The following is a 17,131-nucleotide window of genomic DNA, read 5'->3' on the forward strand; positions in this document are numbered from 1 at the left end:
ATTGGCCAGCCTTCGGCCAATCAGCGCTGGCTCTGCCGGAGGAGGCGGAGTCTAAGGTCGGACCTGAATGGAGACTGGTGTGGAGCTATCTTAGACTCCGCCTCCTCCAGCAGAGCCAGCGCTGATTGGTCGAGTTCCGTACTCTGGCCAATCAGCACTGGCCAATGCATTTCTATGGGGAAAAGTTAGCTTGCGAAAATCGCAAACTGACAGGGATTTCCATGAAATAAAGTGACTTTTATGCCCCCAGACATGCTTCCCCTGCTGTCCCAGTGTCATTCCAGGGTGTTGGTATCATTTCCTGGGGTGTCATAGTGGACTTGGTGACCCTCCAGACACGAATTTGGGTTTCCCCCTTAACGAGTTTATGTTCCCCATAGACTATAATGGGGTTCGAAACCCATTCGAACACTCGAACAGTGAGCGGCTGTTCGAATCGAATTTCGAACCTCGAACATTTTAGTGTTCGCTCATCTCTAACAACAACCCATGGACATGAGTGGCTCTATTTCTAGGACAAAAATCCAGACATGTTTTTCTTATCTTAGACAACTACTACAACTAATGTTATAAGTCATATGCTTATATGCTAATCTTCCTTTCCGTACAACAACTAAAAACATGCAAAAATGCAGTATAAAGAAAATATCCTGCCCGAGAGAAAAAAATAATAAAGCAAAATGCCAACATAAGAAAAAGAAAGGGAATTTCTTACAGAGAACATTTCACCACCTCCACCTTCGGGCTTTTCCACTGATTCTGGGGCAGTTAGACTTTTTTATTTGCCACCTCCACTCTTGAGCAATCAGTGCTGTGAGTTTTGCTGCTCGATATGTCAGATATTCAAGGCTCTGACAATGTCTGTCTCTGATTGGACAGTGTCAGAGTTACGCCTTCTGGCCAGTTCCTCCCACTTTACAGTAGAGAGCCCAATCTGACATATCAGACACCAAAACTGACTGCACTGATTGCTTGGGGACGTTGGGGGCTATTGAAAAAAATCCAACTATGCCTAAATCAGTGAAAAAGCTATAAAGTTCCATTCACAAAGAGGAAAATGGCTTCTGCTAGCAAAAAATGAACCCATTGAAGTCAATGGAAGGCTTTTTTTCCAGCGCTGAAATTCCACACCAAATTCCTCACCATTTTCCTCCATGTGATGGGACCCTTAGGGCCCGTTCATATGAGCACAGAGGGGATGGATTATGGTGCGTAATCCACGTCATAATTCGCCCCCTCACAATGGTGGTCCGTAGACCGCCAGGCTACTTTTTTCTGAAAAAAGAACTGGGCTGCCCTTCTTCATACAGATGTTGTGGCTCAGCAACCTCCAGAGTCGACCCATTCCTTCGAGCTGACTCTGGGAGGGGGGGGGGGAGCCGCGACAGTCGTGGCAGGCGGATTATGACCTGAGAGTAACGTGGCTTCCCACGTCACTCTCGGTGCTAAAACCCACTATACCGCCCCCTAGGACGCCCCCCCAAGGACGCACAAACTAGAGTTTTTGGAAGTGATGAAAGTTCCTCTTTAAGTTTATGTTAATTTTAGCCAAAATAAAAAAAAGTTTTTGCACAAAAAAAAGCAATTGTCAAGGTGGGTTGTGCTGCGAAGAGCAGATCTTAAGAAACCTCTTAAATACTTGAGCCCTGTAACATTACTTTACAAACATAAAGGACGGAGAAGACAATCGTTTCTTTTCTGACTGTGCGGTTAGTACACATGTACAGAAAACACAAACATCGTAAAAAAGGCTTCAACACAAATATGAGAGGGGGATGGGGAGTTAGCTGGAGTCGGTTCCGTTTGTATATGAACATAGTCAATATCGAGTAAATTTATTACCAATCAGTAAAACAAGTCTGCTCTTGAGATGATGATTTGCATTGGATGTTTTTGCTTATCGTTTTTGTTACTTTTTTTTGGTTTTTGAGACAGCACAAATTAACTCCTTAAGTGACACTGTGCTTCCATTACAGCCTGGAAGAGCACATGACTTAAGGAGCTATGGAGAAATTAAAAAAAAAAAAAAAGAAAAAAAGAAAAACAGAAAAAATGTTACACTCCTATAACTTTATAATGCATGTACAGTTGTTCACCTGCATCCTTTTGATTCTCTATTTGTAAGAGAAAGCAAGGAGGGAAGAAGAGAAAGAACACAATATGCACGATTAATGAGCAAATGGACCAATCTATCACCCCATTCACTAATGGCATTTGACATTTGAGTGCCCAGAAATAAAACAAAAAAAAAAATAAAAAAAAATAAAAAAAACATTCACTCAAAATTATTAACATCAAAATCCCATCATCAAGACAAGGAAAGGCGGCTGCACCAGGCGGGGAGAAGAAAGGTGAAAGAAATCAGTAAATTTGATATAAGACGTTGAAATTGACAATATTTTTGAAGAAGGGGTGCTGCAAAATTGCTGCAAAATTGGCAACATGGAAAAACCAAGCATACATGTAGGAATTAGTACAACCAGTAGTCAAGGGAAACTACTGTATGCGTTCGTCTCTCTTTAAAGGTATCGTTGACTACGCAAGGTATCGTTGAAACCTCTATCGCTGTCATAATCTCCACCGTAGCGAGACCCTGAGATTGGCAACTAATGGTAAGCAATTCACCAACTGGCGGTACACAGAAGCAAAAAAGTAAAAATGCATTCAGGTCACAGACATAAACTTACAGACAGGTGCCAGGTTTAGAACAGACAAATGACTTTGTTGTTTTCACCTCTTTTAGGCTGATAAAAAGTGACTGGACTTTCACACTGGGTTTCACAGACAGAAGCAACAGACAGGGATAATGCTCATAAGACTTGAAGCAAGGAAAGTGAATTGGTTTGGATCTGAAGTATCTTGAGATAATGGCAACAGAGTGGAGACAGCATGGAGGAGGAGGTGGTGGTAAGTACTCACGAATGGTTAAATCCATCACTTGGGAGGCCAAGCAGAAGACAGGGTGTTCATACATTTCTCTCTTTTTCCCTATAAAAGAGGATTTGGGCATGCAAGAGGCTTAGGTCAGAGAGGTAAAGAGGTCAAAGGTTAGAGGAAAATGTTACATCAGGTTAAAAGGAGAAAAGATTGTAGAGTATTTCGGGACACACAGAAAAGGGTGTTTGAATTTCGCTGGATTAACCATTCAGCATGCCCATGAGCCACGGGTTTTCACCGTGATGTTGAAAAAGTATTGTAATCTACTTTTTTTTTTTTTTTTTGGAGGGGAAGGGGGTTGTAACTTTTTGCAAGACTCTTAATGATCCAAACATAAAAGGAAAGAAAACAGTTTGACTTAAGATACTAAGCATTCAAGCCTTAAGTATCCAAGGCACGTAAAGGTTTTCCTCATAAGCATAGCCTCGTGAAAGTGCTCCCATGACCACCCAAATTTAGCATCTTTTTCGGAAGTCAATTCGTAAATGGCTCTGTTGGTGGTGAGACACGGAGCGGAAATGGCGCTAAAGGTTTACAATTCACGTAACTAACCAAGGAACCGTGCTATGCCTATGAGTAAAAACCAGACTCATGCAACTGGTGGATGTTGGGTTGTTAAGGGTTAACAATCCCAGCATGCTCTGGCATTGGCACGGCAGCCACTTCCTGAAAGGCGGAGGGGAAAATGGCTGTGCCAATAACGAGTAAGGAGGGAAAGAAGCGGAGAGCAGGTAGTGTGGGATGAGGAACTTCTCTAAACAGAGAGCTAGAAAAGAAAAAAAAAAAAAGGTTTGTTGCTTCAAAGTATTCCCAGACCTAAAAGTCACAGTGCAAAGAAAATAAGGGGCGGAGTATTCACACAACCAAGAATTACGGCACAAAAGGAGAGTACGCGCTATATGTGCTCTACTTTGGAAATGAATGCATTTTTACTTACAGACCTTACAGATTGTTTTGCAATGACTTATCTGAAAGAAGAGAGCAGATCTTACCAGCGAGTTAGAACGTAGCTATGGATAAAACAGCTTTGAGAAGACAGAACTTTGCAAAAACATCTCGTGGTTCCAGACAAGCTCCTCCCATAGCCAGTCCATACTTTCCTTTATTGACTCAGTGACCGAGCCAAAAGACTCTCAATGAATCACCCCATTGCCACGACATCAAAAAAAACTATTTATATTTCTATCAGTCATCTCCAAGACAGCATGAATCCAATAATCCTTTCAAGTGTTTCTTACTGGGTGAAGTTTAATACCGTATCCTTCTAAACTGCCAGGTGGACCAAGTTAAAGCCCACTTGACCTATTGTACGGCAACTTGTGCGAAGGACACTTTTAGCGCAACGACAACTGCAGAAATCAACACGTTTCTAAAAACATTAGAGACCAAAAATACTACCCTAGTGACGTTATCGCAAGCAAATAACCTGCACAAAAATAGGGCAAACATAACCGATAAAAATTCTAAAAACACCTCTAACAATTTGACATAAAACTTACAGGTACACCAAAGAAACCTTCAGAATTTGTCCAAAAGCATCTGAAATTCCCAAAACAGTAAAAGCCACGTCCGACGTCGAGGATAACAGTCAACATTCGTAAAACTCTGAGTACACCTCAACAACACATCCGTGTGATCATTCTCAGAGGTTAGAAGATACGTCATAAACCCATTACCCTATTTCGTTTTTTTTTTTTACAAACTCAAATACATTTTTGAGACCTATCGGCTGGAAAATCATCACTTACCTTCGATTTTGGCATATTCGGATAATCTGGTGTAGTTGACTAAAGCAGCTTGCTCCAAACATTTCCGGATGACATTTTTGACATCTTCTTGAGGAACTGGAGTAACTATATCTTTCATTAAAACCTTGATAATAGGAAATTAGTTTAAAAAAAAAAACAGGAAGTAAAATCTAAAAAAAAATTATTTTGTCCTGCATGCAAAACACTATACGATGTTGAAGGAGATATCCTATTTTAAATATGTGACTTATGTACCTAGTAGCACATATCTAAAATAATAGATTCCTAGGGGTATAACCTTAAAATTTTTTAGATTTTGTAAAAAATTAAAAATATCAAAAAAATATTACAACTTACCCTCTCCAGTAAGGACAGTGTTGCTTTTAATGCTCCCTCCGGTCGGCCAAATGGAAAACAATACCTAGGAATATTTCAATATATATATTTTTGCTGTGCATAATCCATATTCCAGTAGAGCTGTGCCGATACAATTCATAAAGAATACGCTTATATATCCTTCGAGATGCTTTACCTAAAATGTGTGATCTGATTTTCCAGAAGCAAACGAAGGCGTTCTTTGATCTCTTCGAATCGTTCTTTTTCTTCGACTGTGACCGTTCCTATGCCATCAGGCCTGGGGGACAAGAGGGAGAAATGAGTGACTTGGTGGCTTCACCTTTTGACACAAGAAGCAAAACAGAACATATAAGCTGATAAGACTCGTAGCTAAATTTCATGTGTTTAGAAGAAACACGTTGCGATCAAAAGAAAAACTCGACGAGAAAGGAGAACAATTTAATATGTATTTTTGGTTTCAAAAATTGAATTGAAAATTTATTCCAAATCTGTCAATTTAAAATTTCTGTAGATAGAATTTTATTTTTGCTCATTTGATTATTTTTTATTTTTTACATTTTTTATGTAATTTAGTTCCAAGCATGGTTGGCACATTATTGACAATTGTTGTACTCTTCCACTATATATTTGCACTTACAATTCAAGAGTGGAAACGTCTTAAGGAATTCATAATATAGGAGCCAAAGCAATTACCGAGTCCCTGAAAATGATGTTTTATTCAATGTTTACTCATTAATCCCTGGAACCCAGCATTACGGTAGTGAAAGAAACTGTGAGCTGCTGAACAAAAGGCATATAAGGTGACACAAACTACAAGTATACACTTCCTCTTGCCTTTATCCCCAGGCGGCTACATAATATGGATAGCCCTCGAATATTTACACCACAGCATAATCCATATGAATGGGGCAAGAGACAAGACTAATCCATTCACTAAAGAAACCAGGAGCCCAGACAGCCATCGTTATTACTCTCTATTGTTGTTGGGCAAAGTATACCGATTCAGCCATTACCTACGACGTTCTGTATCAGCACAGTCTGTTTCTGGTAATATAAGTCGTCTGAAAAACGAACAAATGTTCTAAGTCCAGGCCTCCTCCAGTGAACAGCCTAAGCTTCGCAAATCCTCAGCACTAGACTAGTTTAGTTGCACAAAAGACTTGGCAAAGGATTACAAACCTTTAATGAACCTCCTGTCAGGGGTTAATTGGTTAGCTTTACTTCTCTTTATTACACAAATCAAAAGACCCTAAATTCCAAAAATTGCAATCTGTACTGTAATGTTTGACTGACCTCTTCAAAAAGAAGGGCCTCTTCACCCCAAACATCTCGTATCTTTAAAGCCTACCCAGAGCTAACTTGGGAGCGAACTAAACTCATGTAAAGTAAACACAAAAACAAAAATGTCAAAGAAAAAAAATTGGATGCCCAAAAAAACATAATAAAAATGACTATTCTATGTAATAATATAATACAATGACCTCGGTAAAATATTCCGGATTTAATGTACTCAAAAATTTCAATGGCGTAGACCATACACAATTTTTGTCTTGATTAAAAACATAATTTTACTCATTTTCTAAAAAAAAAGTTTTAATAAAAATAAATAAATTTATTCAACAAAAAGAATTTGATAAATTTTACTCTGCCCAAGATAGATTATTACATTTTCAATTCTTTTTAACATATTAGTCTTGAACGGAATGGAACGAAATTTAGAATTTTCTAAGTAGATATAAAACAACAAAAAGTTGGGGCATCAGAAACAAAAGTTTTGTTCAGTTTCAGAAAAAAAAAATCAAAATCCAATCAAATGAATCCATTGGCACGTTTATGACCTCAGCTGGGATCATTATAGATAATCTTTAACATTGTCTTCTAAAATATCACACGTAGACTTTTTTCATCGACAAAAAGTCCATCTGTCTACAGGTCAGCGGCTGCCACATTTGAAAGTTACATGGATGTCTCGAAGGGCCTGCCAAGTAAGAGCCATCAAGAGTGCAAGGACTTCCTGTCTCAAACAGCTGAGGACTAGATCTCATCTGACATGACAAGCATCTCTTGAATCTACCTTTCAAATTTTTGGCAAACCATTTTCTCACTGTCCTTCACAAAGTTGACATTTTCGGCAGCACGATAGGAAAGATGTCATGTTTCCTGCTTTTCAAGTTGTTGTCACAGTGCATAGCACCAGTTCTGTCATCTTCACTCTCCTCACAATCTCCCATCTTGAGCCGTGTCACAAATAATAATACTTTATGTGGTTTTGTCAAATTTCAAATACTATCACCCAGCTTCATGTCCATAAAATCACTAGTTATGATCATGTGTGCTGCTCATCTACTTGGGAGTAGTTAAATCTTATTCATTTCTTACTGACTTTATCCGTAGAATTAAAAAATAATTCCAATCACATTGTAGGAATAATATTAGAAAATTTTAAAAAAAATTGTTGATTTTTGAAATTCTAATAATTCTAAATTTAATGTATTAATTTGGTAAAACTCATTTGCTTACACACCTAAACCTATATGCAAAAAAATACAATCAGTAATCAAGAAATTATACACAATTCTGATAAAAATAATTGTGAAAAAAAACCTAATTTCTAATGATTTGCTTATTGTGATTTTCATGTAGCTACCTATACCAATTGGCAATGCATTGAAAATCACATGGATAATATTGTGCAAGTCCCGTCATGCCACTATATGTGCTTTCATATGATGAGGCCTTGGCGCTACAAGATTATTTACAGGGAGTCTGTCATTAGACCCCAACATACCAATACAGTCCCAGAGATTGATAGGGCAGTGATTCCCAAAGTGGTCCAGGTGGAGCCCCCAGGGGTCCACGGGAGACTCAATGGGAGTCTACATTGGATCTAATCTTCACATTTTTTGATGAGTTTTGGGAATATGGTAGAAATGTAGTAGCAGGGGGTCCACCGAAACCAGTAAAATTTTGAAAGTGGTCTATGAGAAAAAAAAGTTTGGGAACCTCTGGGTTAGGGTCACCGGATTAAAATTTTACCTTTATAAATTGTAGTCTCCATTGCTAAGATATTACTCTTTTTGTCAACAATGAGCACTTAGGAACAATGAAGGCATTGCTGTTGCTCCAAAGACGTAAGCGACAAAGCTCCCGTTGCTACAAAGAACTCATTTGCATATTGACAAAATTTATCATCGTGGCATGGGAAGCACCGATTTACAAGGGGGTAACATTCAGTTGATCTGTGGGGCTAGGTTGTTATGCTGGACTCCCTTTAAGGACCCCTATAAGTAAGTTATGAGGGGAGGTCTCCATGTGTCACACATTTTTCTAGGAAAGTTCCACAGATATTTAATTAGATGGAGATCTGGGGAATTTGGTTGCCAAGTCAACAACCCGTACTCTTTGTCTTGTTCCACAAACCACTTTTTGACAATGTTTTCAGTGTGACAGGCCATTACTATTAGGTAATACCACTGCCACGAAGGGCTTACTTGATCTGGAACAATATTTAGGTAGGTGGTAAGTGGCAAAGTAATATTCACATTGGCAGTCCTAGGTTTTTCCAGAACATTGCCCAAAGCATAGAACTGGTTCTTTACAGTTAGAGTAGTAAAACTATGGCATATTGTACCCCAAGTGATAGTAATGGCAGATACCCTATTAGCATTAGAAAAGGGCTGCTGCATAGTAGGACATGGGGCAAGGAACCGTGGGAAAGTGGGGTCACCCACAATTCCATGTGTACAGCCAATCAGCAGCCAGCCTGCCCTGTGATGTCACAGCCCTGTAACCCCTTCATGACCGCCCATAGCATCGGGAGCGGATGTTAGCTGTAACTGAGAGTTAACACTATACTCCATAATCAAACAATCTATAGTGCTGAACCAGTGATCAGTGCATTGCTGGTTCAGGTCCCCTAGTAGAACATCACTAAAAACCACTACAAGGAACAGTGTCCTACACCACTATACAGGCTCTCTGCAGCCAGGAAATAGCTATCTATTAACTTAGTTCGGATCTAGGGTAGAGCAATCGCGATCGGAAAAGATCGGATTCTGATCCTGATCTGTTTTGGCGGGATCAAGGTCTCACATTTATTCTTAAAATGCTTGGCTACTGGCCAATCATTGTGGGAAAAGCTAAAAACATTGCTTCTCTATGGGAAAAGTCACTTTTAGGGTTAAAACGATCTTGAGATTTCAAAATCCGATTTCCGATCATTTTCCAGCCGATCCCGATCGTGAAATTTGCACGATCGCCGATCAGGATCCAATCTTTTCCAATCCCGATCCCTCAACCCTACTGATGACCTATCCCCAGGATCCATCCATCATGCTGTAGTGGATGGGAAACGTATGAAGGCTACTCCTATATAAGTAAAAGGAGCAGTGCTGCAATTCCTAGAAGATGGGGCTGCCTGGAATAGAAGAGCCCTGGAGACTGCCAGAACAGCTGATCTGGGCAGGGCCCTGGTGTCAGACCACCAGGTATCAAATACCAATGACCTAACCTGTAAATGGGTCGTCCATTAGAAAATCCCATTTGGAAGCAGACCATCACATTAACTATATAATCCTGAATTGATAAGACCAGATTGGACTACTGGTTGATTTCAACATCCAGAACAATACGATATTCTAGCTCAGTGTCACTACTAGAAATCTTTCCTCGAACATTTTCTCTTCCATCATTAACCTGAAATTTACAGTCAGGAACCTAACCATTAACCCATTCTGCTTTTACAAATTGACCATGACTGGAATACTAATTCTAGTGTAGCAGTGACATGTCAAATATCTAAGACCACCTCATCCAATGCTGATGGGCCAAGGGTCAAAAACATCTGTTTGTGGTTAGTTAATTTTTGAGTGATGCATTATGAGACCAGGGACATAATAGGGGTAAGGGGGGGATAAAGTGCCTCCTCATCTGGCTCACTAAACCCATTTATTGCAATTTCCTTGGTGCCAATTATGCCTTGTATTCTATGGGAAATGTAGTGTATAGTTATTATCATGAAATCTTAAAAGTTTCCCTGCAGTATTTGTTGAGTGCACATATATATTGAACCACATACAGTGACTGCAGCTGTTCGTGCAGCTATAGCTTTAGAATTAACCATTTCCTTTACGTTCCATCCTCCTGGCTATACCATATGTACAGTGACAGATGTAATTGATGCAGAAATGTATATAGTCTGGATCACTTTTTTGCATTTCCCCTATTGTAGGTCACGATAAGGCCAAAGGTCAGCAGGGGCACGGTTCTCTCTGCTGGAGTGCTGATCAGGGATACAGTGCCAGGACTGTACACAGACAAGCACCCTGGACAGCAGCTCTCCAGCGAGCTCCATGTGATGCTATGTCATGTTGTCAGTCCTCACCTCCAGGCTGTACCACAACATCTGAATCGCATCCTCTCCGCACTTTCTCACTGACTGCAAGCTACTCGTGTCTAACTGCCTGACCTTCCGCATACACGATACAAAGAGACAATCCACCTCAACTCCGCCATCAATGTCTCTTTCAAATAAAGGAGATTGATAGCCATGTGGATTTCTCTCCGCTCTTGACCTTCATTACCGGAGTGGCAGATTATGACTGACAGCCAGCCTCATCTCACAGAAAACTAAACTACTAGTTCTTTTATGGGCATGTAAAACCAAATCAACATCTAGTGATAAAACAGGACAAATGCAAAGCAATGCATATGGAAATGAAGGGTCGAATTGGCCAACATTACACTGTCGGGCAGGATCAGTGTTCAAGGAAATCAAAAGACGAATATATTAGAGACATTTTTGTGACACTTTTCAAAAAGTTCAACTTTGGAAGATTGTCCTGTTTAAAGGGGGCCGTTTGGAAATAAAAGGGTTAAACAAAAGCGGAAGTAAAAGCGAATGTCTTACGAAGAAGGCCTCTTTCCGCATTCCTTCAAACATTATCCTCTCCTTGGGGGGACAAATGTATTCTGAATGGGAAAGGGAGAGTAAGTTGCAGCCAGCTTTCTTGTCGGAAAAGGAAAGGATTAGAGATGAGCGAGTAGTATTCGATCAAATACCTCGCTCCCATAGGAATGCGTGTAAGCGGCCGAACACCAAGGGTATTCTGAATGGGAAAGAGAGAGTAAGTTGCAGCCAGGGGCCTCTGGTGGAAAGGATTCAAGATGAGCGAGTAGTATTCGATCGAATATCTCGCTCCCATAGGAATGCGTGTAAGCGGCCGAACACCAAGGGGTTAAGCGCATTGAATCTTGGATAATTTTATGGTCCTGGAAACTCTATGTAGAATTTTTAACCAAATTCCCCAATTTTTAACCAAATTTCCTTAACAAACAATGAAACTGTTTTCAAACACTCAAAAACTGAGAACATTCTCTTGGATAGAACTCATTCGCAGTACCAGACAAAGCCTATGGATAGGAGTGGGGTTGTATCTGTGAAAAAACCAAGAGACCTTTTTTCTTATTTTAAAAAATCATCTTCAAGTTCACAATATCAATTTTTTCTGCTATGGATAAAATATGAATATTAAAATTCCATGTTTTCAGCACAGTGCCCGTAGTTTTAGTGTTCTTTACTAGGTTAGTGATTTATTATTCATGCCTGGACTATATAAAGAGGTAAACCAATAAAGCATAAATTACTAAAAAAAAATTATCATGTGAATTTCTACATTTAAGGATTTTGGAGGATGGGGTAGAGCTTACAGTTGGGGGTTGGGTCATCTTACAGACATAATACCCAGAACCTGGGGTGTAAGAATGTGATATAAGTTCAGTTCTGGGAATGTATAATGATATTGGAGACATTTTGGATATTACAGAAAGTTGATCATGTACAATACATCGTGTTCATTCATTTCAATTGAATTTGATATTTTTTCTGAAATTTAGGTAGGCACTAGAGATGAGCGAACACCAAAATGTTCGAGGTTCGAAATCCGATTCGAACAGTCGCTTACTGTTCGACTGTTTGAACGGGTTTCGAACCCCATTATAGTCTATGGGGAACATATACTCGTTAAGGGGAATCCCAAATCCGTCTCTGGAGGGTCACCAAGTCCACTATGATACCCCAGGAAATGATGCCAGCACCCTGGAATGACACTGGGACAGCAGGGGAAGCATGTCTGGGGGCATATAAATCACTTTATTACATGGAAATCCCTGTCAGCTTGCGATTGTCGCAAGCTAACTTTTTCCCATAGGAATGCATTGGACAGCGATGATTGGCCGAATTCCGTACTTTGGCCAATCAGCGCTGGCTCTGCTGGAGGAGGCTAAGATCGCTCCACACCAGTCTCCATTCTGGTCCGACCTTAGACTCCGCCTCCTCCAGCCGAACCAGCGCTGATTGGCCGAATTCCGTACTCTGGCCAATCAGTGCTGGCCAATGCATTCTATTGGCGTGATGAAGCAGTGCTGAATGTGTGTGTTTAGCTCAACTACACCGGTGGAGTAGTTGAGCTAAGCACACAGATTCAGCTCTGCTTCAATCAGCGCTGGCCAATGCATTCTATTAGCTTGATGAAGCAGAGTGTGCACAAGGGTTCAAGCGCACACTCGGCTCTGATGTAGCAGAGCCGAGGCTGCACAAGGGTTCAAGGGCACCCTCGGCTCTGATGTAGCAGAGCCGACGGTGCACTTGAACCCTTGTGCACCCTCGGCTCTGCTACATCAGAGCCAAGGGTGCACTTGAACCCTTGTGCACACTTGGCTCTGCTACATCAGAGTTGATGGTGCGCTTGAACCCTTGTGCACACTCTGCTTCATCAAGCTAATAGAATGCATTGGCCAGCGCTGATTGAAGCAGAGCTGAATCTGTGTGTTTAGCTCAACTACTCCACCGGTGTAGTTGAGCTAAACACACACATTCAGCACTGCTTCATCACGCCAATACAATGCATTAGCCAGTGCTGATTGGCCAGAGTACGGAATTCGGCCAATCAGCGCTGGTTCGGCTGGAGGAGGCGGAGTCTAAGGTCGGACCAGAATGGAGACTGGTGTGGAGCAATCTTAGACTCCTCCTCCTCCAGCAGAGCCAGCGCTGATTGGCCGAATTCCGTACTCTGGCCAATCAGCGCTGGCCAGTGCATTCTATTGGTGTGATGAGGCAGTGCTGAATGTGTGTGCTTAGCTCAACTATGCCGGTGGAGTAGTTGAGCTAAGCACACAGATTCAGCTCTGCTTCAATCAGCACTGGCCAATGCATTCTATTGGCATGATGAAGCAGTGCTGAATGTGTGTGTTTAGCTCAACTACGCCGGTGGAGTAGTTGAGCTAAGCACACAAATTCAGCTCTGCTTCAATCAGCACTGGCCAATGCATTCTATTGGCGTGATGAAGCAGTGCTGAATGTGTGTGTTTAGCTCAACTACGCCGGTGGAGTAGTTGAGCTAAACACACACATTCAGCACTGCTTCATCACGCCAATAGAATGCATTGGCCAGCGCTGATTGAAGCAGAGCTGAATCTGTGTGCTTAGCTCAACCACTCCAAAGGCGTAGTTGAGCTAAACACACACATTTAGCACTGCTTCATCATGCCAATAGAATGCACTGGCCAGCGCTGATTGGCCAGAGTACGGAATTTGGCCAATCAGCGCTGGCTCTGCTGGAGGAGGCGGAGTCTAAGGTCAGACCAGAATGGAGACTGGTGTGGAGCGATCTTAGACTCCGCCTCCTCCAGCAGAGCCAGCGCTGATTGGCCAAAGTACGGAATTCGGCCAATCAGCGCTGGCCAATGCATCCCTATGGGAAAAAGTTTATCTCACAAAAATCACAATTACACACCCGATAGAGCCCCAAAAAGTTATTTTTAATAACATTCCCCCCTAAATAAAGGTTATCCCTAGCTATCCCTGCCTGTACAGCTATCCCTGTCTCATAGTCACAAAGTTCACATTCTCATATGACCCGGATTTGAAATCCACTATTCGTCTAAAATGGAGGTCACCTGATTTCGGCAGCCAATGACTTTTTCCATTTTTTTTCAATGCCCCCGTTGTCGTAGTTCCTGTCCCACCTCCCCTGCGCTGTTATTGGTGCAAAAAAGGCGCCAGGGAAGGTGGGAGGGGAATCGAATTTTGGCGCACTTTACCACGCGGTGTTCGATTCGATTCGAACATGGCGAACACCCTGATATCCGATCGAACATGTGTTCAATAGAACACTGTTCGCTCATCTCTAGTAGGCACCAAAGAAGAAGATCACTATAATGAACAGCATGAAAGGATATCCTCTAAGAATGGGAAATCAGTCTGGATTAAAGAAGGTTAGGGTTAAGGTTAAGGCCACGAGGGATTACGGAAGGAGCATTTCAAGTCTGGTGGGATAAATTGGTGGATAGTCTAGATATTCTACTGCTATAACATCTTACCTTTTTGGTTCTGGATTCGGCTGGGTTTTAGAATCTTTCCGTTTTTTAGAATCCCTTTTAGAGTCTCTCTTAGGCTCTGGTTCAATCCCAGAAGGGCTAGGCACTTTGCCAACATCACCCTCTGCGTTTTGCTGTGAGCCACCAAGTAATTCTGACAAAAGTGGGCTGTGGTGCATGGGTGGTGTGGATGGTACATGCAGTGTACACAAAAAGTAGATAAAATAAGAGACAGGAGAAAGCGTGAAATAAGAAGATACGAGAAAGCAAAGAGACAATAAACATAATAAGGAGCAAATAAGGAAAAGCAAAATCATGAACAAAGAAAACAAAAACAGGATCGTGCACTTGTGTAAGGATTTATTTTTGGAATGTTTTGGAATTGGTTACATAAAAAATATTTCATGCAAAAACAACCAACTACTGTGCACTTAATACCTACGTAGATGGGCTAGAACTATGGATAGTGTATATGCAATGTGGGAAAATATTGTAGATTCTCATCCGTAGGTTTGAGGTCAATAACTAGAATTACTTTCCAATAACAAGGTAAAGACATTTCTACAAGAATTAAAAGCACCTAACTGTGAAAACTACAATCTTCTCCGACTCAAAGAAGACCAAAAAAAAAAAAATCTTTAGTAAGAATCCCTGCAGTTCTTCTAATTAGAAGAGGAGGTGAAGGAATTCCAAAATGTGAAATGAGTCATTCCATGTAGGGTTAATTCAATCGTTTCTATAGTATTCGGACTAACCTCACACTAAAGGGGTTCTCTACCTCATTATTTTGGTTTTAGAAAGATTCAGAAAGGTGCAAAATATTACATAGAGTCATACCTACCTATACCGATCCCTCCATGCTTCTGTTTCAATACTTGCCAAGTTGCCTGCTGGTCTCTACTTCCTGGTCCTTCTTGACATACAGGAAATGATCTTTTAACCATTCACTGACTGCAGTGGTGTCCATGTCATTTCTTATGTGTCAAGAACAGATAATACTGTAGTGACCAGCATGGACCAAGGACATGTCAGAGTGGGATTGGTGGTGATTGGTAAGATGACTTATTTTACACTATTCTCAATTTTTTTGTTTCTGAATTTTTTTTAAAAAAAACCTTTGAGTGTTTTGTGTGGTTGAGCCGATCTTGAGATTCAAGGATCGATATTAAAATACGATTTCCAATAATTTTCAAGCCGATCCCAATCATGAAATTTTGCTCGTTCGCCAATCGGGATTCAATCTTTCCCGATGCCGATCGCTCAACCCTAGTCAATGCTTCTTTATGGGAAAAGTCACTTTTAGGGTTGAGCCGATCTTGAGATTTCAAAATCCGATTTCTGATCATTTTCAAGCCCATCGCGATCGTGAAATTTGCTTGATCGCTGATCGGGATCCGATCTTTCCCAAACCCAATCGCTCAACCCTAGTCTTTTGGCTTCATCTATAGATATATTAGTCTTGGCCACACATGTCCCTGATATGCCTGGTTAGTAAATACAGTCCTACAATCATATCTATATCAGTCATTACAATGCAATAAGTGACAATTACTTAATAATAAAAATTTTAGTTTTTTTTCTGCCCCATGAATTTTTTTAAAAGCAGCTGAAAAAAATTAAAAAAACGAATACTTTATCAACCTGCCATGGCTCTCATTACATCGGTTACCTAGCCCCTCTCTGTTCTTTTTTGTCAACTCTAGTAATGTTGCACCTTGACACGTGACCATTGCTGCCAGTGATTGGCTGCAGCATTTACATATCAACATGTCATGCAAAAGCTACAGCCCAATAAACAAGACCAGCAGGGTACCAGAAGAGCATTGGCCTAGGAGCAGTAGGGGAATGGTAAGGTGAGTATTCATCTTCTTATTATGTATGTAAACTATCTCATGGGGCTCTAAAAACTTTTTTATACATCGATTTTTTTTTTTTTGAAATATCAACTTTAAAAAAAAAAATGCTCATTTTTTTAGTTATATAGACCATGTTCCAAATCTGAGCCTGTCCATGTGAAAATAAATAAATAAATAAATAAATAAATAAATAAAAATCTTCTTCATGTACCAGATTTTTTTTGCACCTTGTGGTGCTTTTTGCATTTCTGTTTTTGCTTATCCTTATGTATTATTACATCGTGTAAGTTAATCTTTATTTAATTTCTGTACTGTTTACTCTTGAAATAAATAAAAAAAACTTTGGAATAAAAAGAAACATCTAGTTAAGAAGAAACATTGAGAATAATTAAAAGTTTCTCAGATTCTCCATCAAAGTGACCCTTTTAACACATTAAAAATAATAATTAAGTTATATGTTGGCTGTCCCTTTTAATTCGGAAGGCAACCAAAGTATACATTTGGAAGAAAGTGATAATACGTTTGTTTAATAGCTTTTCTCTTGTTCAATCTCCAAGTGGAAGGATCAGCCTGAGCCCTATTGTAACCTATCAAAATGAGGTCTATTTGTTTACTGTACCCTCAGGCGCCAACGACGGGGAGTTCATTGTGCCTGTTAATTAAAGAAAGCCATTTACTCACCTTAAAAAGAAAGTCAAAATTTGTACATTGTGTGACCCATGCTATTGCTTCAACAACCTGACAAAAGGCTGGCTGTACAATATAGAGCTCAGAGGACGCTCGGACTGCTCAGTAACCCCTTCTAGGCACAAAATGACTTTCTAAAAACAAAGAATGTCAGGCAGAACTTGGACTCAT

At 40.5% G+C, this 17,131-nt stretch overlaps 1 protein-coding gene across 10 annotated transcripts in view; it reads right to left on the minus strand.

Annotated features, from left to right (window-relative positions):
• CADPS (calcium dependent secretion activator) overlaps positions 1-17,131 on the minus strand; it is a 306,702-nt gene that overhangs the window by 111,002 nt on the left and 178,569 nt on the right. For 5 of the 10 annotated variants that reach the window (XM_075287332.1, XM_075287331.1, XM_075287329.1 and 2 more), the window contains exons 14-18: positions 14,421-14,585; positions 5,218-5,319; positions 5,043-5,106; positions 4,686-4,809; positions 2,097-2,114 (exon numbers count right to left, since the gene is read on the minus strand). In XM_075287332.1, coding sequence (XP_075143433.1) covers positions 2,097-2,114; positions 4,686-4,809; positions 5,043-5,106; positions 5,218-5,319; positions 14,421-14,585 — 473 coding nt within the window. The remainder of the gene's footprint in view (positions 1-2,096; positions 2,115-4,685; positions 4,810-5,042; positions 5,107-5,217; positions 5,320-14,420; positions 14,586-17,131) is intronic. The other 5 variants (XM_075287333.1, XM_075287335.1, XM_075287334.1 and 2 more) reach the window with 1 other exon arrangement.

The sequence above is a fragment of the Leptodactylus fuscus genome, chromosome 9, assembly GCF_031893055.1.
Source record: "Leptodactylus fuscus isolate aLepFus1 chromosome 9, aLepFus1.hap2, whole genome shotgun sequence".
Classification (NCBI taxonomy): Eukaryota; Metazoa; Chordata; class Amphibia; order Anura; family Leptodactylidae; genus Leptodactylus; species Leptodactylus fuscus.